The 24,099-nt window shown below is 42.9% G+C and overlaps 4 protein-coding genes across 12 annotated transcripts in view; 2 read left to right on the top strand and 2 right to left on the bottom strand.

The window, feature by feature from the left end:
* The window catches only part of ANXA4 (annexin A4), a 192,089-nt gene extending 172,694 nt beyond the window's left edge, over nucleotides 1–19,395 (bottom strand). The window contains exon 1 of the mRNA XM_050754504.1: nucleotides 19,386–19,395. The gene's annotated coding sequence lies outside the window, so the exon portion shown is untranslated. The remainder of the gene's footprint in view (nucleotides 1–19,385) is intronic.
* The window catches only part of NFU1 (NFU1 iron-sulfur cluster scaffold), a 532,135-nt gene that overhangs the window by 267,111 nt on the left and 240,925 nt on the right, over nucleotides 1–24,099 (top strand). The window lies entirely within an intron of this gene.
* SNRNP27 (small nuclear ribonucleoprotein U4/U6.U5 subunit 27) overlaps nucleotides 1–24,099 on the bottom strand; it is a 716,203-nt gene that overhangs the window by 253,351 nt on the left and 438,753 nt on the right. The window lies entirely within an intron of this gene.
* Nucleotides 1–24,099, top strand: part of AAK1 (AP2 associated kinase 1) — a 224,816-nt gene that overhangs the window by 19,165 nt on the left and 181,552 nt on the right. For 3 of the 9 annotated variants that reach the window (XM_050754372.1, XM_050754379.1, XM_050754374.1), the window contains exons 1-2: nucleotides 15,926–19,659; nucleotides 19,960–20,359. In XM_050754372.1, the coding sequence (XP_050610329.1) occupies nucleotides 20,197–20,359 (163 nt within the window). In that variant the 5' untranslated portion in view covers nucleotides 15,926–19,659; nucleotides 19,960–20,196. Of the gene's footprint in view, nucleotides 1–15,923; nucleotides 19,660–19,959; nucleotides 20,360–24,099 lie in introns of those variants that run through there. The other 6 variants (XM_050754380.1, XM_050754381.1, XM_050754375.1 and 3 more) reach the window with 5 other exon arrangements.

The raw sequence follows: 24,099 nt of genomic DNA on the forward strand, positions 1-24,099 counted from the left end.
ATGCAAGGCTGGTTCAACATATGCAAATCAATAAACATAATCCATCACATAAACAGAACCAATGACAAAAACCACATGATTATCTCAATACATTCAGAAAGGGCCTTCGATAAAATTCAACACCCCTTCATGCTAAAAACTCTCAATAAACTAGGTATTGATGGAACGTATCTCAAAATAATAAGAGCTATTTATGACAAACCCACACCCAATATCATACTGAATGGGCAAAAGCTGGAAGCATTTCCTTTGAAAACCAGCACAGGACAAGGATGCCCTCTCTCACCACTCCTGTTCAACATAGTATTGGAAGTTCTGGCCAGGGCGATCAGGCAAGACAAAGAAATAAAGAGTATTCAAATAGGAAGAGAGGAAGTCAAATTGTCTCTGTTTGCAGATGACATGATTGTATATTTAGAAAACCCCATTGTCTCAGCCCAAAATCTCCTTAAGCTGATAAGCAACTTCAGCAAAGTCTCAGGATATAAAATCAATGTGCAAAAATCACAAGCATTCCTATACACCAATAATAGACAAACAAAACCAAATCATGAGTGAACTCCCATTCATAATTGCTACTAAGAGAATAAAATACCTAGAAATACAACTTACAAGGGATGTAAAGGATCTCTTCAAGGAGAACTACAAACCACTGCTCAAGGAAATAAGAGAGGACACAAACAAATGGAAAAACATTCCATGTTCATAGATAGAAAGAATCAATATTGTGAAAATGGTCATACTACCGAAAGTAATGTATAGATTCAATGCTATCCCCATCAAGCTTCCATTGACTTTCTTCACAGAATTAGAAAAAAACTACTTTAAATTTCATATGGAACCAAGCATCATATTTTAAGACTTCACAAGGAGGCACGGCTAAGGACTGGTGCCTAGCCCTCCAAAATACCTTCTAGGGGAAAGACAGTCACTGTTACAGTTCTCAGCTCAGGCAAGAGGGAAAGACATAGTGTCCAATCATAAATGAGTTTCCAAGGCTGGTTTAGGAAATGGTGTCACAAGGGGCCCGGGGTAATTGCTAGGCTATGCTAAAAAGTGTATGGAGGCTGGGATTCGGGAATGAGGGTATTTTCCTCTCAGGAACAGAGAAATGCAGGAGGGCATTTGGTTCATGTGTCCCCAGGACTCTACTGCTGGTGAAATCTAAGGATGAGGGGACTATATGTTCCAGTTTACCTGGGCAGTTCAGTTAATTATTTTTGTCCTAGCATAATTTTCATTGTCCCCCCTTTCACTCCCAAAGCATCTCAATTGGACTGTAAGTTATATATCATTTACATATACTGCACGTGTCTATTCTCCATTTCTGTACTTATCTAACTGTGGACCAGTAACAAAGTTCAAGGACCGGCACTGGTTTGTGGATCAACACTTTGAGTAGCATGGTTTTAGGAGTCAGAATAAGACTTCTAGTAGGACATCCTTTACTCTAGTGTTTAGTGATTGTTCAAATAGTCCTGAAGAACTGAATCCAGAGTTCCAGATCTGGCTCCTGTGTGGATGATGTGTAGCTTCTTGTTTTTCCTCAGACACAGATCACACCCCTGTGACACAGGGACATCCAACTAAGAGGCTGTGAACTAAGGGAGAAAGATCTTAAGAATCCATGTCTCACTAAGGATAGGGCAGGAACATTTGTACTGCTCTCTCTGACCATTTCAGGAACCCCACTCTGTATTTTATGTCAAGTATAACAAGGACATCTTAGTTCAATTCTTTCTTTTTTGCGGGGGATGAAATCTTGCTCTGTCACCCGGGCTAGGGTGTAGTGGCGCTCTCTGGGTTCACTACAACCTCCACATCCTGGGTTCAACTGATTCTCCTGCCTCAGCCTCCCGAGTAGCTGGGATTACAGGCACCTGCCATTATGCCTGACTAATTTTTGTATTTTTAGTAGAGACAAGGTTTCACTATGTTGGCCAGGCTGGTCTCGAACGCCTGACCTCAAGTGATCAGCCTGCCTCAGCCTCCCAAAGTGCTGGGATCACAGGCGTGAGCCACCACACCCAGCCTTAGTTCAATTCTTTAATGTGCCCATTCCAGTCAACACAACCGGTTTTCAAAATGAAAAGGCTAAGTTCTAACTTAAGAAGCCATCTGACTAGAGGTCCCTAAGGCTTCTCCCAACAACCTATTAAAATTCCTTAAAAGAAAAAGATTGACTCAGCAACACTGCTCATCTAAGGATGAGTAAACAGAAAAAAATTACAACCATCTCATAGGTTTATGAGAAGATTCTACAGCATATAACAAGAAAACACAACACTCAAGATGAGGAAGAGGCTGGGCGTGGTAGCTCACGTCTGCAATCCCAGCACTTTGAGAGTCTGAGGCGGGTGGATCACTTGAGTTCAGGAGTTCGAGGCCAGCCTTGCCAACATGGCAAAACCCTGTCTCTACTAAAAATACAGAAAATTAGCTGGGCATGGGCCTGTAGTCCCGGCTTCTTGGGAGGCTGAGGCGGGAGAATCTCTTGAATCTGGGAGGCAGAGGTTGCAGTGAGCTGAGATTGCGCCACTGCCCTCTAACCTGGGTGACAGAGTGAGATTTCATCTAAAAAAAAAATCAACTTTATGTTTGCAATAAAAATTCAATAAAAAGGCCAAGAATACAGTGGCTCATGCCTGTAATCCCAGTGTTTTTGGAGGCTGAGACAGGATTGCTTGAATCCAGGAAGCTGAGGCTGGAATGAGCTGAGATCACGCCACTGCACTCTAGCCTGGGCAACAGAGTGAGTGAGACTCTGTCTCCAAAAAACAAACAAACAAACAAACAAAAGACAAATAGATACTTAGAAAGAGATAATATACAGATTGAGGTAAAAAGGGAGAGCTGGCAGTAAGACAAGTAAGAATCAAAAGAAACTAGACCAGGTAATGAACATCTCCAAGAAAGCAAAACTACGCCTTGCTGTGTCCCCCAGGGTGGAGTGCAGTGGTGTGATCATAGTTTACTGTAACCTCGAGTTCCTGGGCTCAAGCAATACTCTCGCCTCATTCTCCCAAGTGGGTAGGACTCTAGGCACATGGAACCATGCCTGGCTAACATCGTCATCTCTTTGTTCTTTTCCTCTACTTTCTGAGAGAGCTTCTCAAGTTTGCTGTCCAGGTCACTCAGTTTTTCACTGCTTCTAATGTAGTTTTAAATTCTGGGCCGGGCGCGGTGGCTCATGCCTGTAATCCCAGCACTTTGGGAGGTCAAGGCGGGTGGATCACGAGGTCAGGAGATGGAGACCATTCTGGTTAACATGGTGAAACTCTATCTCTATTAAAAAATACAAAAAATTAGCTAGGCGTGGTGACTGGCGCCTGTAGTCCCAGCTACTCAGGAGGCTGAGGCAGGAGAATGGCGTGAACCCAGGAGGTAGAGCTTGCAGTGAGCCGAGATCGTGCCACTGCACTCCAGCCTGGGCGACAGAATGAGATTCCGTCTCAAAAAAAAAAAAAAATCAGCCAGGTGTGGTGGCATGTGCCTGTAATTCCAGCTACTCAGGAGGCTGAGGCAGGAGAATCACTGGAACCCGGCGGGCAGAGGCTGCAGTGAGCTGAGATTGTGCCACTGCAATCCAGCCTGGGCAACAGAGCAAGACTCCATCTCAAAACAAAATAAACAAACAAACAAAAAAACCTTGTCTTAAAAAAAAAAAAAAAAAAGGGAGCCATGTGGTGACTCATATCTGTAATCCCAGTACTTTGGAAGGCCAAGGTGGGTGGATCATCTGAAAGGTCAGGAGTTCAAGACCAGCTTAGCCAACATGGTGAAACCCCATCTCTACTAAAAATACAAAAATTCACCAGGTGTGGTGGTGAGTACCTGTAATCCCTGCTACTCGGGAGGTTGAGGCAAAAGAATCGCTTGAACCTGGGAGGCGGAAATTGCAGTGAGCCGAGATCGAGCCTCCAGCCTGGGCAACAGAGTGCGACTCTGTCTCAAAAAAAAAAAAAAAAAAAAAGAAAAGAAAATGATACCAGATGAGATCATAGACACAAAGGGTAGAGAATGGAGACTTGACATGTACATGGTTGTTGTTCCAAAGAAGAAGATGAGACCTTCAGGGCATAAACCCATGAAGACAAGAAAATAGTACAGGGGACAACAGCACTAAACTTTTGGAAGAGGGACAGCAAATAAACGAGTGAAAAATGATTTAGCAGATCAGAGGAGGTAGTGTCAAAAGCCAGTAGCAGAGAGAGTTGAGAACAAACCTGATCCATATCACTGAGTCTTCAAAAGGCTCAGGAAGTGGTTGTAAAAAGTACCTTAGAGTTCCTCCTCTGGGGGAACACAGGGCAAGGCTGACAGACAGAGTTCAGCACTGATGCAGAGAATGAGATCTTCAGGGCGTAAACCCTGGAAGACAAGAAAATAGTACAGGGGACAACAGCACTAAACCTTTGGAAGAGGGACAGCAAATAAACGAGTGAAAAATGATTTAGCTTCTCCCCTGGGTCTCTCCGGAACTGGGTCCTCCAAAACAAGTGATCGGTTTTTGCCTCCTATGCAGAACACTGAAAGCATCTTCTCTGGGGAATTCTGACAAGTCCAGGTCTAAGGAAATCAACTTTTGAGGTTCACCCTCTAGTGTCCCTTCTAGTCAATAAGTTATACCTAAGCACTATTTCCAATCAGCTTTTCAAATCCTCAGTTTTATTTTGTATTTGTTTTGAGACACGGTCTTGCTCTGTGCCCAGGCTGGAGTCCAGTGGCAGGATCACACCTCACTGCAAACTCCACCTCCCAGGTTCAAGCAATCCTCCCACCTTAGCCTCCCAAGTAGCTGGGACTACAGGCACGCACCACCACACCTGGCTAATTTTTGTGTTTCGTAGAGATGGGGTTTTGCCATGTTGTCCATGTTGGTCTCAAACTCCTGGGCTCAAGCAATCTGCCCACCTCAGCCTCCTAAAGTACTGGGGTTCCAGGTGTGATCCCAGCCTGGAATTCCATGCACAGCCTCAAATTCCCGGTTTTAAATATGGATAACCAAGGATTATCAAATGTTAAGGAAAGACTTGAAGATGAAATATAGAGAGTAAACCAACCAAATAAGCAGCACTGAAGGAAACAGAAACCATGTAAGGAGAAAACGTTAAAAAGAAGTATTTAAGGGAGAAAAAAGTACTGTTAAAATTTTAAAAATGATAAATATATCAATTATTCAATGGAAGAGTTGGAAGATAAAGGCAAGGAAATATTTCAGGAAGAACAACAAAACAAAAATATTTTTAATAGATGGACAATAGAAAATTCAGGAAGAGAAAACAGAAGAAAACACAGGGTAAAAATCAACAATGAATGAAGTAATTCAAGAAAATGTCCAGAACTGAAGGATGTGCATTTCTAGAAGAATGGTGGGGACAAATAGAATACCCTACAAACAGAGCATCAGAGAGAGAGAGGGAGAGAGACTGATTCACACAGAGGATCAGTTGTCAGACCGGCTTTACACTGCACAAGAACAGCACTGAAACCTAGAAGATGACAGAGCAATTTCTTCACAATTCTAAAAAAAGAAAATTCCACTCTCAAATTGCAAACTAGACAAATAATCAAGTGTCAGAGTAGTAGGAAAACATGTCAGACATGGTAATTTAAAAACGTTTACCTTCTGTACACTGTTCTCAACATAGCACTGAAGATGTGCTGCATCAAAATGAGGAGAAACCAAGAAGATACAAGACACAAAAACAGAGGCTCCAGCACAGGAAGAAAGCAAAGAGAATTCCCAAGATGATGGTGAAGGGAAATCATAAGATGTCAACTGCATATCAGGCCTGGAGGGCATATCAGACTGAGGCAGGTCAGAAGGCTCCTAGATTCTTATAGAAAGATGAAATTGATAGAATATCTAATGTGAATGAACATCTTGATGGGTGGTGAAGAGTTTGAAGGTAAGGTAGTGAAAGTGTATAGGAAACTAAAGGAATGAAAAGAAAGACAGTTGCTAGCTCCAAAATGTTATATGAGAAAAGAAAATAAATAGACTTTACTACATAGCTCAGCTGTAAATAGTGTTTACTTATTAACAATGATGTCAGGCTGGGTGCCGTGGCTCACACCTGTAATCCCAGCACTTTGGGAGGCTGAGGTGGGTGAATCACTTGAGATCAGGAATTCGAGATCAGTCTGGCCAACATGGTGAAACCCCATCTTTATTAAAAATACAAAAATTAGCTGGGCCTGGTGGCGTGCACCTGTAGCCCCAGCTACTCGGGAGACTGAGGCAGGAGAAACGCTGGAGCCTGGGAGGCAGAGGCTGCAGTGAACCAAGATGGCGCCGCTGCACTCCAGCCTGGGCAACAGAGCCAGTGGCAAAACAAACAAACAAACAAACAAACAAACAAAAAACACAGAAAAGTCTCAAACAAACAAACCCAAAACAATAAGGCAAGCACTGATTATTAATCTAACCTAACAAAAATCTAACCAAAATTATGATATAGGTGGTTTTTTTGTTTTGTTTTTTGAGACAGGGTCTTGCTTTATTGCTCAGGCAGGAATGGACTGGTGCGATCATCCTCACTGCAGCCTGAAACTCCTGGGCTCAAGCGACTGGATTTCTGACTCTGCCTCCTGACTATGACTATGGTCAGCTAAGACTATGGGACTATGCCACCATGCCCAGCTTCTTCGCCCTGAGGAGAAGAAAGATCTCAATCTGTGAACAGAATTAAAAGAATCTATTGCCTAGACCTATTCTTGTGAAAGTTTTAAATTTTTAGAATAAAAAATCCTACAATAAAATTTACTACAAAGGAACAAAGATAAGTAAGGTTTTAGACTCAACAATAAACATATGTCTTCTTTTATGAAGACATAAAAATTTGAAGGGAAAAATTGTGTCCAAGAATTCTTTACCTAGCCAATGTATCTTCTCTTTTATTTACTTATTTATTTTATGTATACTTTGTTTTATTCATAATTTGTAATATTCTTGGGTATCAAAAGTAATCCTAATGATGGCTGAATTTAACAAAGAAATGTTAACCTCATTTAAAAACACATACTGATCCACCTCATTCAATGGTAATAGTCTCATTTAATGATCATTTAAAGGGATGTTAAAAACAAACATGCACACAATTGTAGTTTTCTTATGAAAACTATTTCATTATTGGTGGGTAGCGCATATATGTATTGTTTAAATAATGTAGAGGTGACTGCACAACTGCGAGATGGGTAACTAGATCGATAACCAGCTCAACGATAAACTAGTTAACAAGTAACTAAATATTTAAAAGGTGAAAGATTTATATGATCTGAAGAGAAACCAGAGTATTAAATATTTTAAATACAGTTCTTGTTTAGATCATCTTTTGTTTTGATCACCTTCTTGGTCAGGGGAAAAGCCTGCTGGTCACAATGAAATATATTAAGAGCAAATATGATATCCATTCCTAAGGGTTTCTTTAAGCTTCCAACTCCAGGACAAGCCCAAGTTAGTAGTGATCCATCGGTAATGCTCTTCCCACCTATCTACCAGGCAGACATTGGAAGCTTCACACCAAGCCTCAGAGTCTGAGTGTAGCCCATTCCAATTAAACTAGTATTGTTGACTTTTGCATTTACGGGTCTTTTGAAAAAGGTTATTGCAAAGGATACAGATGAAAACATGCATACGGCAAGGCATGGGAAGGGGTGCAGAGCTTCCATGACCTCTAAGGCATGGCACCCTCTAGTAACCTCCATGTCTTCAGCTCTCCAGAAGCTCTTTTCACTTATTATTATTTTTTTATGAGACAGCGTCTCACTCTGTCGCCCAGACTGGAGTGCAGTGGTGCTATCATTCTCACTGCGGCCTTGAACTCCCGGGTTCAACTGATCATCCTGCCTAGCCTCCCGAGTAGCTAGGACTACAGGCAGCAGGCCACCATGCCTGGCTAACTTATTTTTATTTATTTTTTATTTTTTTGAGACAGAGTCTCACTCTGTCGCCCAGGCTGGAGTGCAGTGGTGTGATCTTGGCTCACCGCAAGCTCTGCCTCCCGGGTTCACGCCATTCTCCTGCCTCAGCCTCCCGAGTAGCTGGGACTACAGGTATCCGCCACTACCATGCCTGGCTAATTTTTTTTGTATTTTTAGTAGAGACGGGGTTTCACCGTGTTAGCCAGGGTGGTCTCAATCTCCTGACCTCGTGATCCGCCTGCCTCGGACTCCCAAAGTGCTGGGATTACAGCCGTGACCCACCGTGCCCGGCCCTATTTTTACTTTTTTGTAGAAACAGGGTCTCACTTTGTTGCCCAGGCTGATCTACAACTCCTGGCCTCAAGTGATTCTTCTGCCTCAGCCTCCTAAAGCACTGAGATTATAGTTGTGAGTCACCCACCCAACCCATTTTCACTTTTAAAGACAACAAAAGGACACTCACATAGCTTTCTTGAAAAAATTACTTGATGAGATATTCTAACCTGTCTGAAAGATGACCCAACTCAAAGATCACGGTATAAAAGAACTCTCAGTAGGAATGAAAATAAGGCAAACAAAGAAATGTATTAATATATTTTATGACTGTGGTTTCAAAACAGAATTCATTTCATTATTTGATTTTATTTATTTTTAAGAGTCTCACTCCGTGGCCTGGGCTGGAGTGCAGTGGTTCTCTCTCAGCTCACTGCAACCTCCACCTCCTGGGTTCAAGCGATTCTCTTGCCTTAGCCCTCCGAGTAGCTGGGATTACAAGTGCCCACCACCATGCCCAGCTCATTTTTTGCATTTTTAGTAGAGATAAGGTTTCACCATGTTTGCCAGTCTGGTCTCGAACTCTTGACCTCAAGTGATCCACTCGCCTTGGCCTCCCAAAGTGCTCAGATTACAGGCGTGAGCCACTGCACCCAGCCTCAAAACAGAATTCAAATGTGAAAAAGTATTAAAAGACAGGCTGGGCATGGTGGCTCATGCTTGTACTCCCAGCACTTTAGGAGGTTGCAGATCACTTGAGCGCAGGAGTTTGAGATCAGCCTGGGCAACATGGTGAAACCTTTTCCTACTAAAAATACAAAAATTAACCAGGCATGGTGGTGTGTGCCTGTAATCCTATCTTCTTGGGGGTTGAGGCGGGAGGATCTCTTGAGCCTGGAGAAGTTGAGGCTGCAGTGAGCCGTGATCATGCCACTGCACTCCAGCCTTTGTGACAGAATGAGACCCTGTCTCAAAAAAAAAGTTATTGAAAGACAATACATAATTTTATAGTAACAACAGCTAACACTTATTTTATTTATTTATTTTTTAGACAGGGTCTTGCCCTGTCACCCAGGCTGGAGTGCAGTGGCATGGTTCACAGCTCGCTGCAGCATTGACATCCTGGGCTCAAGCCATCCTCCAACCTCAGTCCTCCAAGCAGCTAGGATTACAGGTTCGTACCACTATGCCTGGATAATTTTTGTATTTTTTGTATTTTTTGAGATTATAGGTGTGAGCCACTGCCAGGCCACTAACATTTATTTTTAAGTGTTTTATATTACACTCTGGTCTAAATGCTTTACCTGAAGTACCTCATTTGCTTCTCAGAGCAGCCCAGTGAAGTTGGTACCATCAATATATCTATTTTACAGCTGAGGAAACTGAGGCACGGGATAAAGTCATTTGCCTAAGGTTACACAGCTAGCGTACTGGTTATTTGACTATTGTCTCTATGCTATGATCCTGAGGTTGGAATTTGCAAACTATTTCCCAGACATCCCGGCTCCTCTTTCTGCGAATAAGAGGCACTGAAGGGGAACTGGAAGGAGTAAGAAGGCTCAGCCTTCCTGTTTTCTAGTGTTGTTCTGCCATCAGCGGCAGAAAGTTGGCTTTAGCTCCTAGTATCTTTGGCCGCTTCCAGCATCTTGGGCCACTACCAGCAGGAATCTTGCTTCACTCCCTCAGAGGAATCTTCAGCTGGGGTCCGGTGGGGGACCCTCTGTTCCTTTGCGGTCCAAATGCCAGGTGCATAGTGCCTCCCCTCTGAGGTCTGAGCCCTCTCCTCTGAAATCTTAGGTTCTAGTAACTTGACTTCTTCCTTTTGTTCTTACAATCCTGAAAGGCGGTAGGTTCTTCCTGCAGTTATTCATCTCTGCTTACCTCAGCTTCTCAGTTTTTCCTATTTTAGTCATCCAGCACCTGTGTAACCAATTCCTTGTATTAATCCTCTGTTTGACATAGTTAATGTGATTTTTGCTTTGCTGACTAAACCCTGATTATTACAGTAAGTGACAAAGCTGGGGTTCAAACACAGCAGTTTTGACTTCAGGACCTGTACTCTTAACCACTATTCGTATTATTCTCAGGTTTACAAAGTAAACATATAAAATTAACATAAAAAAGTAAACATGACTTTATATAACTCATGGGGCAAAGAGGAACTAAAAAATGTAACCTGTAATTGGAGTATTTAGAACTTAAATATGAGTACAGAAAAATTAAAACTTCTGTGACGTGTGAAAGCCGTATTTATTGAGTCAAACTGTTAGCCTTAGATGGTCAAACTCTTTAGCTTTAGCTACATTTATTGAGAGTCATAAACTCTTAGCTTTAGCTTTTATTTTGAAACAAGAAGGAAAACAACAAATAAAACATTTGAATAACTAGAGACATAGCAAAATAAACCAAAATAAAGCCAAAGGAAAAATGACACATAAACAAACAAAGAAAATAAAAAAAACTTCTACAGTTGAGTTTTAAATATCTAACAACATTTTTTATTGAAAAGATAGGCAAACATAACCAGACACACTGGCTCACACCTGTAATCCCAGCACTTTGGGAGGCTGAGGCAGGCGGATCACCTGAGGTCAGAAGTTCGAGACCATCCTGGCCAACGTGGCAAAACTGGGTCTCTATTAAATATATAAAAAATTGGCTGGGTGTGGTGGCACATGCCTGTAATCCAAGATACTCGGGAGGCTTGAGGCGGGAGAATCGCTTGAGCCTGGAAGGTGGCTGGAGGTTTCAGTGAGCCGAGATTGCGCCACGGCACTCCAGCCTGGATGACAGAGCAAGACTCTGTCTCAAAAAAAAAAGAAAAGAAAAGAAAAGAAAAGAAAAGAAAAGAAAAGAAAAGAAAGAAAGAAAGAAAGAAAAAAAAGAAAGAAAGAAAGAAAGAAAGAAAGAAAGAAAGAAAATATAGGCAACAAACAGTTGGTCTAATCAAAATAAAATGGGAGAAAACATAAATTTGTAAAATTAGGAACAAGAAATGGACATAATAACAAATACAGAGAATATTTCCACACTTATGAGAGAATGCAAAATATGAATGAATGACAGTAAACCACTGATTCCCAACACTGTTTTATGGGTTGGGGTTACAATGGTTAATGAGATAAAATCTATACCTTCTAATTTTAAATATATTTGTGTGATTACTTGATTAACATTTATGTCCTAACTACCCTTCTGCCTCCATGACCCCTTCCCTTGCCAGTTAAAGAAATCTATGATTTTTAAAATAGGCATGTCTCATGCCTATTTTTATTTATAATTTTGTCATTTTTTATTCCCAGCAACTGACAGAGCTTCTTTGCACATAGTGAAAAAAGCAAGTTGTAGTAGATTATATTCTCTATCAAATAAAATTACACACATGCACACACACCACACACACACACACACACACACACACACTGAAAAATGCAGAAAGGATATCCAAGTACCTGTTGATAGGGTTTACTTATAAGTAATGAAAGCAACTGAGGTTTATTATTTTTTCTGCTTTTATATGTTTCCAAATGTTGCAAAATGATTATGTATTATCATAACCAGGAAAAAAGTTTTAAAAACAACCCTTCATCCAAAAAAAAAAAAAAAAAAAAAAAGGTTAATATCAAACTGGAGAAAAAGGATTTTCCATTTATGTGATAATAGGTTTCAATTAATGTCATTAATAAAGAATTGAACATCCAATCTCAAGTTGTCATTCAGACACTATCACATCATTCTAGTATAATTATTTGCACAGCATTAATCAGTATCTGACATTTGTCTTGACTCGCTGGCTTATTTATTGTGTTCTCTTTGCCCTGACCCCAACATGAGCTCTCTAGGAAGGGAAACCTTGTTTATCCTGTTTTGCACCATATTGTTTAGTACATGGTAGTTCATTACATACTGATTGAATAAAGGAGCACTCTCAAATCAATTCTTAAAAATAAATGCTCCAGTAGAAAAATGGAAAAGGATACAATTTAGAAATGAAGAAATATATACATCCAATAATTACTAGATTATAAACTCTGTGAAGGAAAACACATGTCCATCTTCTTTATCATATTTCAGTGCCTAGCACTGTTTCAGCATATAATAGATTCTTAATAAACAACTGATGAATAAATAAATGAACAGGAAAAATTGTTCAACCTCACTAATTTAAACAATGACAACAATAAACACTATTCCTACCTAACAAAACGAAATGGATTTCTTTTCAAACTGCACAAACTCAGAGCTGGCAAGGGTATGGAAATAGTTAGGATTTAATGCCTTCTTTTAAGATCAAAAGCTCTAGCCGGGCACAGTGGCTATGCCTGTAATCCCAACACTTTGGGAGGCCGAGGGAGGAGGATTGCTTGAGGCCAGGAGTTCAGCATCAGACTAGGCAACATAGCAACACTCTGTCTCTACAAAAAATTAAGAAATAATTAGCTGGGCGTGGTGCTGTGCACCAGTCATACAGGAAGCTGAGGTGGGTGGATCCCTTGAAAGCCTCCGGTTATGATCATGCCACTGCACTCCAGCCTAGGTGACAGAGCAAGACCCTGTCTCAAAGGAAAAAAAAGGAAACAAAAACCGCCAATAGCTCCTTGAAGGCAAGGAGTGTTAACTATCTTGTTTATTTTAATAAACTTTCTAAAGTCTAGCACGTGGTGCTTAATAAATATTTGTTTACTGGATCAGTGAGTGGAGAACAAATCAGTATCAATCTCCTGGAGGGTACTTTGGTTCTCTAGCTGTAAAAACATTCATACCTTTTGACCCAGTTATTTCATTTATAACAACATAGCCTTAGAAAGAAAATCAGGGGGCCAGGCGTGGTGGCTCACGCCTGTAATCCCAGCAATTTGGGAGGCTGAGGTGGGTGGATTACCTGAGGTCAGGAGTTCAAGACCAGCCTGGCCAACACGGTGAAACCCTGTGCCTACAAAAAATACAAAAATTAGCCGGGCATGATGGCAGGTGCCTGTAATCCCAGCTATTCTGGAGGCTTAGGCGGGAGAATCACTTGAACCCAGGAGGTGGTGGCTGCAGTGAGCCGAGATTGCACCATTACACTCCAGCATGGAAGACAGAGCAAGGGTCCTTCTCAAACAAAACAAAACAAAACAAAACAAAACAAAACAAAACAAAAACCAACATCAGGCCAGGCGCAGTGGCTCACACCTTTAAACCCAGCACTTTGGGAGGCTGATGCGGGTGGATTGCTTTGAGTTCAGGAGCTCAAGACCAGCCTGGGCAACATGGTGAAACCTTGTCTCTACAAAAATAAAAAAATTTAAAAAGCCAGGCATGGTGGTCTGAGAGGACTGCTTGAGCCCAGGAGGTTGAGGCTGCAATGAGCTGAGGTTGTGCCACTGCACTCCAGCCTGGGTGGTAGGTCAAGACCCTGTCTTAAAAAAAAAAAAAAGAAGAAGAAAGAAAATCAAAGAAGCATACAAGAAAATATTCATTCTAATCGTACATAAAAAGCAACATTTAAAAAAAAATTGACAGTAAAGCACTGATTATTAAGCAGCCACTAAAAGAATATTTTGGAGAATATACAATGAAATAGGAAACTATGAAATGAAAAAAAAATTAAATATACAATGTGATCTAATATAGTAAAAATGTACTTATATATGGAAAAACGCTAAAAGGAAATTGATCAAAATGTCAATAGCAGTTATCACTGAGTGGTAGAATTACAGCTGACTTTTATTTTCTTCTATCTACTTTCTTCAATGAGCACATAATTACTTTCTTAAAATTCAAAACCCAAATCAAGTGGAAAATAAGAAGACAAGGCTCAGTTTAAAAAAGAAAATTAGGCTGGGCGTGGTGGCTCACACCTGTAATCCCAGCACTTTGGGAGGCTGAGGTGGGCAGATCACCTGAGGTTGGGAGTTCGAGACCAACCTGACCAACATGGAGAAACTCCGTCTCTACTAAAAATACAAAATTAGCCAGGCGTGGTGGCGCACACCTGTAATCCCGGCTACTTAAGAAGGCTAAGGCAGGAGAATCACTTGAACCCGGGAGGCAGAAGTTGCGGTGAGCCAAGATCACGCCATTGCACTCCAGCCTGGGTAACAACAGCAAAACTCCATCTCAAAAAAAATTAAAGGAAAATAAAAAGGAAAAAGAAAATAAAATTAAAAATTTAAATAAAAAGATCAAGAAACGTCTTTTTTTTTTTTTTTTTTTTTTTTTTTTTTTTTGAGACCGAGTCTTACTTGTCTCCCAGGATGGAATGCAGTGGTGCAATCTCGGCTCACTGCAACCTCCACCTCCTGGGTTAAAGTGATTCTCGTGCCTCAGCCTCCCGAGCTGCTATTACAGGTACATGCCACCATGCCCGGCTAATTTTTGTATTTTTAGTAGAGACGGGATTTCACCATCTTGGCCAGGCTGGTCTCGAAGTCCTGACCTCAGGTGATCCACCTGCCTTGGCCTCCCAAAGTGTTGGGATTACAGGTGTGAGCCAGCACACCCGGGCAAAAACTGTCATTTTTTTAAAAAGGACATGGTTCTTATAAGTTCGCGTCTGCTAAACAGTGGTTCTCAAACTTGAATGTGTGTTAGAATTACCTGAAAGGTTTGTGAACAGAAACTGCTGCCTCTGCCCCTCCCTCTTATTCAGTAGGTCTGGATGGGGCTCCAAAATTTGCATTTCTAACAAGTTCCACTTCGCTAAAAGACAGCAACACAGAAAGCCTATATGGTGTAATGAAAATGATGTGGGTTTTGAGGTCAGTCTTGGCTCTGCCCTTTTCAAGATGTTTTGTAGAAACAGTTGACAGACTCTAACCCTGCTCAACCTCTGTTTCCACACCAATAAAAGTAATGCACACCTCATAGATGTATTGTGTGGGTTAAATGGTATGATTAAATACCCAACATAGTGCTGGACTTAGTTAAGGATTTTAATTAATGGTGGTCTCCTTTCCTTTGATTTCCTCAAAGATACAGCACACTGGGTTTATGGTGACATGATTTAGGTGTACCACAGGTCAAATCATTTCCTTCAAACCTAACAAACCATACATGTTCATCTGCTAACAAAATCTTCATGTTCATCTATAAAATTGGGAATAATATTATAACAGTATTTTCTTTGATAAAATAGATAATACTGTCTACTTTGGAGGCAAACATGAAGATTAAATAAAATAATATTGGCCAGGCACGGTGGCTCCCATCTGTAATCTCAGCACTTTGGGAGGCCGAGGTGGGAGGATCACCTGAGTCCAGGAGTTTGAGGTCAGCCTGGGCAACAAAGCAAGACACCATCTCTATTTTTTATATAATTATTAAAAAAAAAAATAGGCCAGGCGTAGTGGCTCACGCCTGTAATCCCAACATTTTGGGAGGCCAAGGTGGGTGGATTGCCTGAGCTCAGGAGTTTGAGACCACCCTGGGCAACATAGTAAAACCCTGTTTCTACTAAAATACAAAAAATTAGCCAGGCACGGTGGCACACACCTGTAGTCCCAGCTACTCAGGAGGCTGAGGCATGAGAATCACTTGACCCTGGGAGGCAGAGGTTGCAGTGAGCCGAGATCGTGCCATTGCACTACAGCTTGAGCTACAGAGTGAGACTCTATCTCAAAAAAAATAAATAAATAAAAAATAAAATAAATAAAATTAAAACAATAAAACAAGATAATACATATATTTTTTAATTCTGTAACTAGCATATGGAAGATACATAGTGTTAAGTGAAATATCCCAAGGTTTATAAATTTCAAGAGGAGAGCTTTATTTCTTATAAAGAGTTGCAGCCTGCAGGTTGGTGATCCTGATGGGCTGGGAAGTGCAGACTCTGGCACTGAAAGCGGGTATTTAGAGGGAGGAAAGAGTGGAACACAAATTTATGCCCAATGAGTTGGCTAAGAATACACATTTAAGAACTTACAGGAGCTTTGATTATTCACAAAGCAGGGGGCAGTACATGCATGCATAGTGAGTAAACATGCATGTTATATATGTCCTATGTTCTCTTTGGGGTGGAGATTTAACATTTAAATGCATTACAACTAGGTGAAGCAGAGGACATGAAGGTACTCAGTGCACGGCCTCTGAAAACCAGCCAGAACCAGTCTGTGGTTGGTAGTGTCTTACTAGGATGTTACTGAAATCTGTCTCTTGTCCAATCAAAGCCATACTTATGGTTTGTGGAACAGGGGTTGGGGGGATACAGTTAGTCAGCATCTGGTGGTCAGTGAGCTACAATTGTTTCAATATTGCTTATCTCCAGGCCAGTGTCTATTTAGCTACCAGAGAAAAAGAAAAACCTTGTGGCAGTTAGAAGATGGTTTACTCTTCAAGTGTAGGGATGTGTGACTTAACCCTTGCCTGACATAGTCTTAGGTCTTGTTTATACTTTGGCATCTTATTGCCTCAAAGAGTCTGTTCCATCAGTTATAAGATCGCTATTGTAACAATAGTAAATGTCACTTTCTTTTCCCACTCCCTTTGAATATTTACCCATAGCATCTTCCACACCTAGTTCAAAACACATCTAGGATACTTCAAATCAATTTTTCCACCTTAATCAGATAGCTCTGTTTTGTGTCACATTTAAAGTAAATTATTTACTTTATTTAAGTACTGCTAAGAACACACTCTATGTAAACTATTATACTGGATGCCCAAGGAGATAAGTGGAAGACGGTTCTCTGGCTTTGAGGTGTTTGGTTGAGGCAGCAATATACATTAAAAGTTGAATAGGAATGCAAAGCAGGGTGGGACAAATTCTACAGAAAGTGTGATAGTTTTGAAATTATAGTGGTTGATCTGTTCATTATTTTGTACTCAGGAACTAAAAAATTACTAAGAGTTGTAAGAGCTCTGGTTTTATAACTGAGATAATAAGCCCAGTGACACAAGTGGTCTAAGGTCCCAGCTATGACATGGCAGAGGTTTCCTGTCTCCTGGTCCTATGCTGCTTGTGCATAGGTTCCTAACTATTCACTAGTCTTTTAATCAGCTAATGTTTGCTCTAAGTAGACAGTTTAGTATAGCTAGGTAAGAACTGGGCTCTGAAGCTAAAATGTTTGGGTTTGAATCCTGGCTTTGCTATTTACTGTGTGACTTTGGGTAAGTCACTAATCTCTTTGCTTTACTTACCCACCTATAAAATGAGTATAATAGTGGTACTTTACTTCATAGGGTGCCTTTGAGCATTATATACTTAATATATGTAAAGCAAGAAAAACTGTGGATTTGTTATTATAATTGCTATTTGTCTGTGAGGGAATGGAGGGCAAGCAATCTAGTCATCTGATTTTTGTTTTTTAAACCTCTTCCCTCAGCTTCTGATCAAAGCATTCATGTGGGTGTTCAATAAATGCATGTTAGCTACCTTAAGCGTATTGGGAGTTTTTGTATCACTGAAGTAAGACTTGAGATTTGTGTAAGCCTGGACTAGTCTGGTAACAAGAAAGTCTAGAAAGGTAAAAACTGAGCATCAGATTGATTTTAGGACCTAGCAGAGCTTCTTTTAAAAAAAGTCAAGACAAATAAGTGCTGAGAAAAATGGGGGTCAATGAGTCTAATTCAAAAAGAGCTTTCTCATCTATTTTAAGGTCTGTTTCAAACTTCCTTAGACAAAAATCTGGCCTTTTAAGGAAAGTGCAGAGAACATGCCTTCGTGGGCTTAGTTTGAGGGAATAGGTGCTGCATTTCACCCTGGAGGTGGCTTCGTGAATTTGTGAACTGAGGTGACAACACAGACTCTCTCCAGAAGAAAAGATGCTATCTCTACACGGAGTTTAATTACAATGGCACTACTTTAAACAAGGAGCAGCAGCAGCAGCAGCAGCAGCAGCAGCAGCAGCAGCAGCAGCAGCACCAAACGCCACTGTTAGCCCAGTCAGAGCTCAGCTCCGTATTCAGAATGGAGAAAGCAAGAACCATTTTTTTCCCTGGGGCACCCTTCTCTACTCAAATACCGCTGAAAAAAATTCTGAGACAAGCACTAGGGAGTGGGGAGAGCGGGCGGAAATGAACAATAACCCATATTCAGGGGTTAGAAAAATCATATCAGTAAATCATGGCAGGTTTTTTTGTTTGTTTTTGGCAGGAACTTGCCACTCTTCAGCATCATCCATCAGGAAATCTAGGGTCGGAAAAGTGTACCAACTGGCTTTCCAAATTTTCTGCATTTGGCAGATGCAAATCACAGAGTCCATCCCCACCCTCAGCACTTGGACGGTATCAGGGAAACATAAGTATCAGTGGAAGAATCTTGAAGTGAGAAATAAATAACTGGTCAGGTTAGGGTTAGTGTTCTTGTGTGCAAGGGGGCTAGTGAAGGTCAGGCTTTGGGACGCACCCACAGCGTCAGCAAAGGAGGAAAAATTAAGGGGCAGCATGGGCTGAAAAGCCCACGAGTTTGAGGTCAAGCCAACGGGCTGGGCCTCTGGTATCCTAGGATCTGCCTTGCACACAACCTTTGGCCGTTTCTCGGTTTGAATCTCGCCTGTACACTTTCAGACGAGACACTGTCTTACTGAGCGTTCTCACAGCGCCTAGCTCAGAGCTGACCGCAGAGCCGGCTCTCAATAACCTCTAGACGCAAAAGCAGCTTTTGAGGTTAGGGGCGAAGGGCATCGGTTTTACTTATTTTAAGGCTGGCGCTCCGGTGCAGCCGGATCCAACTGCCAGCACAATGTTCCCGATCACTTCTCGCTTCCATTTCAGCCCAGGTGACGTCGGGAAACCCACAGGACCCACTAGGGTCTAAGCGGTTAAGCTGGCGTCCTTCGGATGTCAGTCTGGATCCGTTCGGAAACCACAAAATCCAGAATCCCTTGTGCCGGGAGGCCAGGCCGCAAATAAGATGGCTCCAGAAGAGTGGAACATACAGCGGCGGGGAACCTAGTCGTTGGCAGTTTCTTCACGGGATGTGTTTAAATTGCCGAGTCCCCATATACGCGCCACCCCACAAACCTCCTTCCAGGCCGTGGAGGCCACGGCTGCACCTCGCCCGCTCCTCCAGGAGCATGCTGGGATTTGTAGTCCAGTCGCCGGACTGCGCCGAGCTACCTTTCCCAGCTTGCCCTGCGGCTCGGGTGATATCAACAGTCTTTTCCAGAACTCTGTCTGCACTGAGACCCCCTTCGCCCGGTCCTCTTCTCGCCGTCTACTCCTTCCCATCTGTGGCGACAGAGCGGCGGTTGCAGGAGAGGCCCCGGTCCCTCGCCGCGCCGCCCCAAGCGGCACTTCCGGCGGCGGTTCACTTCCTGGTTGGGTGGATGGAGCCGGGCGGGAGCGCGCGCGGGGGAGGGGCGGCGGGTCAGTCTCCGCCCGGCGCTCCCGGGATCAGCTGGCGGGCGGGCTGGAGCCGAGCGCGGCCCAGGCTCTCGCTGCAGCGCCGCCTCCTCTCTGCGTCGCAGGCCGGCCCGGCGGCCGTGACAATGTCGCGGGGCTGGTAGCTGGGCGCCGGCCGCCGAGCCGTCTCAAGTGGGTGCTGCCAGGATGCTGCCTCGAGGGGCGGCGGGGAGACCCGGGAGGAGCGGGAGGCAGTGCCCGGGAGGGTCGGCGCTGCCCCAGCAGCTCGGATCCCTCCTTTTTCCGAGCTCCCGGCTCGGGGATCCCGGGTTCTGGGGCCGGGGTCGCGTTTTCAGCCCCAGGGTTTTTCTCGCCAGGAAAATATATGAAGCGTTTCCCCAGGATGATGGCTTTTGCTCCCCCTAGGACTCAGCGGTTGAATTTTTAAGTGTGTTACTGATTCATCCTCTCTCTCTTCCTCTGTCATCACAGGTTTAAACTTACACGAATCGCTTTCTGGAGGAGGAGGGGACCCGCCGCGCGATTGACACGCATATTCCTATAGGCATCCTCCCTCAGCCCCCACCCCCACGGCCGGATTCGGGTGGCTCCTCTCCGAGCTGAAATCCGAGAAGAAATCCTTGGATCTCTTTTCTTAAAAAAAAAAAAAAAAAAAAAAAAAAATCTAGAAACCATCGGTATTTTGCTTTGCTGCTCCCTATTCGCAAGATGAAGAAGTTTTTCGACTCCCGGCGAGAGCAGGGCGGCTCTGGCCTGGGCTCCGGCTCTAGCGGAGGAGGGGGCAGCACCTCGGGCCTGGGCAGTGGCTACATCGGAAGAGTCTTTGGCATCGGGCGACAGCAGGTCACAGTGGACGAGGTGTTGGCGGAAGGTACGGTGTGGCTCAATGCGCCGTAAATTAAAATCTTGTGCTGATGCGGCAGTACTGTGGTTTCTAGTTGTTGCATGTATGAATGGGCTTTGACCAGTTGACCCTCCCTTCCCCCTTCACTTGCCCTGTGAGTCATTGTCCTTGAGAGATTTAAAATTGAGATTTGAAAGTGACTGGGCTTATGGGGGTGTGGGGAGGTTGCCGAAATTGTTTACGTTAGTGGCCTTTTATTTTTATTTTTTTAATATTGAGAAGCCAAATTTTGAGGATCACACAAGAAAATGTATGTGTGAAAGTGTAAAGCTTTATGCCAAAGGCAGGGTGATGGGCTTGTCATCCTCCTAAAACTTAAAATCTTGATGTGAAGGCTGAAGGGTGTGGATGGGGGGACTTTTAAGAAGAGAGGGGTTTCTCCGTCTCCTACCCAACTTTCCTACTTCCATGAGCAGGCACTGGAAGGAAGGGAGGATTTTCGGAGAATGTGAACGTGTTTTTCCAAGGGCCAAGGCTCTTGGTGGATTTCACTAGTAGGTTTGTTTCCTGACCCAACTGTAATCGGGTCCCCAGGATATAGCAAAGATAACAAAAATTATATAAAACAAATGTGGTTATTCTGAACTCAGTCTAGTAGGCCCCTCTTCCTCTCGCTTTAGTTTTTTTTTTTTTTTTTTTAAACCAAAAGAAAAATTACTTGAGAGTGGCTCTGATTTTGTTTTTTCACTGTCAGAGGGCATGTTATTTAGATCTGCTGTGTAAATTCCTCTGTGTTTCATCTGTGTATCTATACTCACGTAGATATACATCTTTTTTCCTCCAGGCTTTCGGGAAATCTTTGCATGTCTCTTTTGGTAACCTTAACCTCGACCTTCATAATTATGCCAGACTCATACTTTTCACAGCCCATCGCCTGCCTAGTGTGCTTTTATTTTTAATAAAAGCAGCAATTTCCTTGGCATGAAGCAATTCAGACTAATTGGATGGGGCCGACCTGCTGTAGGTTGTGTTATAGACCGAGAGGGGTTGGAGGAAGGGAGAGGTCTCTATTACTGCAACATGGTGGTGGAAGGGAACAGTTTTATTACCGAGGGAAGAGAGAAAGCTAAGAGGCCTCTTTAAAAAGGGGCGTTTTGCAAACTAAAGTTGAAGCAAGGGTCCTGACCTGGGCCTGGGAAATGCTTACCATGGTGGGTGTTGCAGGCTGGTGGGTGGGTTTGGAAGAGGAGGAAACTGTGTTTGGCTCTCAGCTTGTGTAAGCACTGGATTCAGCAGGGCCCAGTTTTCTGGGAATAGAGTTGAAGCCTATACTTTAAAAACACGATTTTTTAAAAAGATGTCTGACAGTTAATGTCTGTGTGAAATTATTGCTCTTCTAATCTCAGTACTGCTCTAGCTGGGCTTTATCTGGGGCCTGAGTCACTGTCCCTTTGGATCTTTCCTGTGGACTTTGGTGCAGGTTGGGAGATGCTTCTGTGCCCGCTGCCAGATCCGCACCTTGAGTCTGATCTGTCTCTTTCATCCCTGTGCCAAAGCCCTTAACTGCAGTGGGGTGGAGAAATGGTGAAAAGGAGAGTGTGTCAGAGAGAAATCAGGAGAAATGAAGGGCCACAGAGCACTTTCCTCCCCTCTGAATGGCCTCTGCTGACCTTATAGCCCACGAGCATTTTGTTCAGCTAGGATGTTGTCTCATCAAGGATGATGCTGCCCTAAGCGGTGCATGTTCTCCAAGTGTGAGAAGAGTGATAGGGAAGAGAAAAGGCAAAATTGGTCTTTGTTACCTAGGCTGCCTTCCTCTTCTCTGGGATTCATCCTTGAGAACTGCGCATCATGTATTGTGATATTTTTACATGGAATTTAGGACTTGCAGCTCTGCATTTATTCATTCAGCAGTTTATGGAGTTGCCTGTGAAGTGCCAGGTGCTGTGCTAGGTTCTGGGATATGCTGTTAAACCAGAGCTGGCCTTTACCAACTGCTTTAAAAGATGGAAAATAGCCTGTTATAGTGGATTGATAAATACCATCATAGAGATAAACTTAGGGTGCAGTGGCCCCCAGTTTTAGGGAGCCCATGATCATTTTCTGAAGGAAATGACTGAAGAGTGAGTAGGAGTTAGTGTGGTGGCACTGTGGGCAAAGACGGAGTAGCAAGAGAGAATGTCACGTAAAACTGGGTCTGGCTATGCTGCCCTTTTTGTGTTCTTTGGCTTAAGTTGAGTTTGAATTTGTGGTTCTTAGAAGTATGTAGAAATGTAGGAGCCAGTATACAAAGTATTTATGTAGCACCTACCAAGTCCAAAGACCGTATGAAGTTCTGAGATGAATAAGGGAGGTCTAAAGTGTGATTGAATCTGCCTTTAAGGTTCTGCCAATGAATTTGGGAAGATGAGGCATACATTCACACATACAGTAGCATGGTTACCGGCACTGTCTATAGAGTCAGACAGATATAGGTTCAAATTCTGGATCTGTTCTTTACTAGCTGTGGAACTGTAGGCAAGACATTCCAAACCACTCTTGAATCTCTGTTTCCCTGTGGCAGTGGTTCTCAAAATGGGGCATCCTTATCACCTGCAAGCTTGTTGGAAATGGAGATTCTCAGGCCTCACTACATAGGCTGTGAGTGTGGGGCTTAATAAGTTCCTGGAGAGATTCTGATGCAAGGTCAACTTTGAGAACCACTGCCTAATGGGCTGGTCATGAAGATTAAATGAGGCAATATATATAATTCATGTTTTCAGGTGTTCAATAAATGGTAGCCATTGCCTACCAGCAGCATTATACATCATATGTATATATGTGGAGAGAGAGAGTGTGTGTGTGTATGTGTGTGTGTGTGTGTGTTAAAGGGGAGTGGGAGCAATGTGAAAGCTAGTTGAGCTGCAGCAATCTGAAGCAGTTCCTTTCCCCCATTGTTAGGGGATAGAGCCAGATGTTCTTTGCAGAGTCCTACCAGCTCCTTAAAGGCTTAACAGATGTTTTGGGTAGCCACGCTCCTTCCCTGCGCCCTCTTCCCTGTGAGTCCCCAAGTGCTGACCTGTCTACAGTCCCAGCCAGAGTGGTTTAAGGACCATGGGAGTTGTACCCTGGGTGCCCAGAGCAGTGGCCAGGCAGTTTAGGGAGGAGTGGTGTGAGAGGCTTCAAAACACAGACCAGATTACCGCCACATTCCACTGATGATCTCTTTTTCTCTAGTGCGGGTATTGGTGTGTGCTTTTTCGTGAGGAATTGCAAGAACCCCAAGGAGCAGGTGCTGGGCAAGACAAAAAGATGCCGCACTGCCATATCTCCCCTGGTATATCAGCCTTCCTGGCCTGGTTTCACTAACTAGTCCAGCAGGGGCTGTTTGGGGGAAGTGAAGGCTTTAAGTTATGAGTTTAGAGGAATATGGCTATTTCTAGGCTGGGTGCCAGGGAGAATATTTTCTTTCTAGCTTTCTCAGCGAAGATGCCATGATGAGATGCTAAATCATGTCTAAGTTAATAGGCATATGATGTCAAGGGAAGATTTGGTTTAAGCTTCCAGAATGAGCTCAATGGGAAAATTGGAGCAATGTTCAAGGAAGGCTTGAGAAGCTGTGCTTTTATCATACTTCCTTAGCTATACGAGGACTTATATCTAAGCTTTAAACAATAAATGTTTATTTATTTATTACTGTATTCAAGACAACATTCTGGAGCTATAAGGTGGACTAGATGGCTCCTCAGAGCAGTTTTCTAATTTATATTCAAGGAATCCAGGTCCAA

This window comes from Macaca thibetana, chromosome 13, assembly GCF_024542745.1.
Source record: "Macaca thibetana thibetana isolate TM-01 chromosome 13, ASM2454274v1, whole genome shotgun sequence".
In the NCBI taxonomy this organism is placed as follows: domain Eukaryota; kingdom Metazoa; phylum Chordata; class Mammalia; order Primates; family Cercopithecidae; genus Macaca; species Macaca thibetana.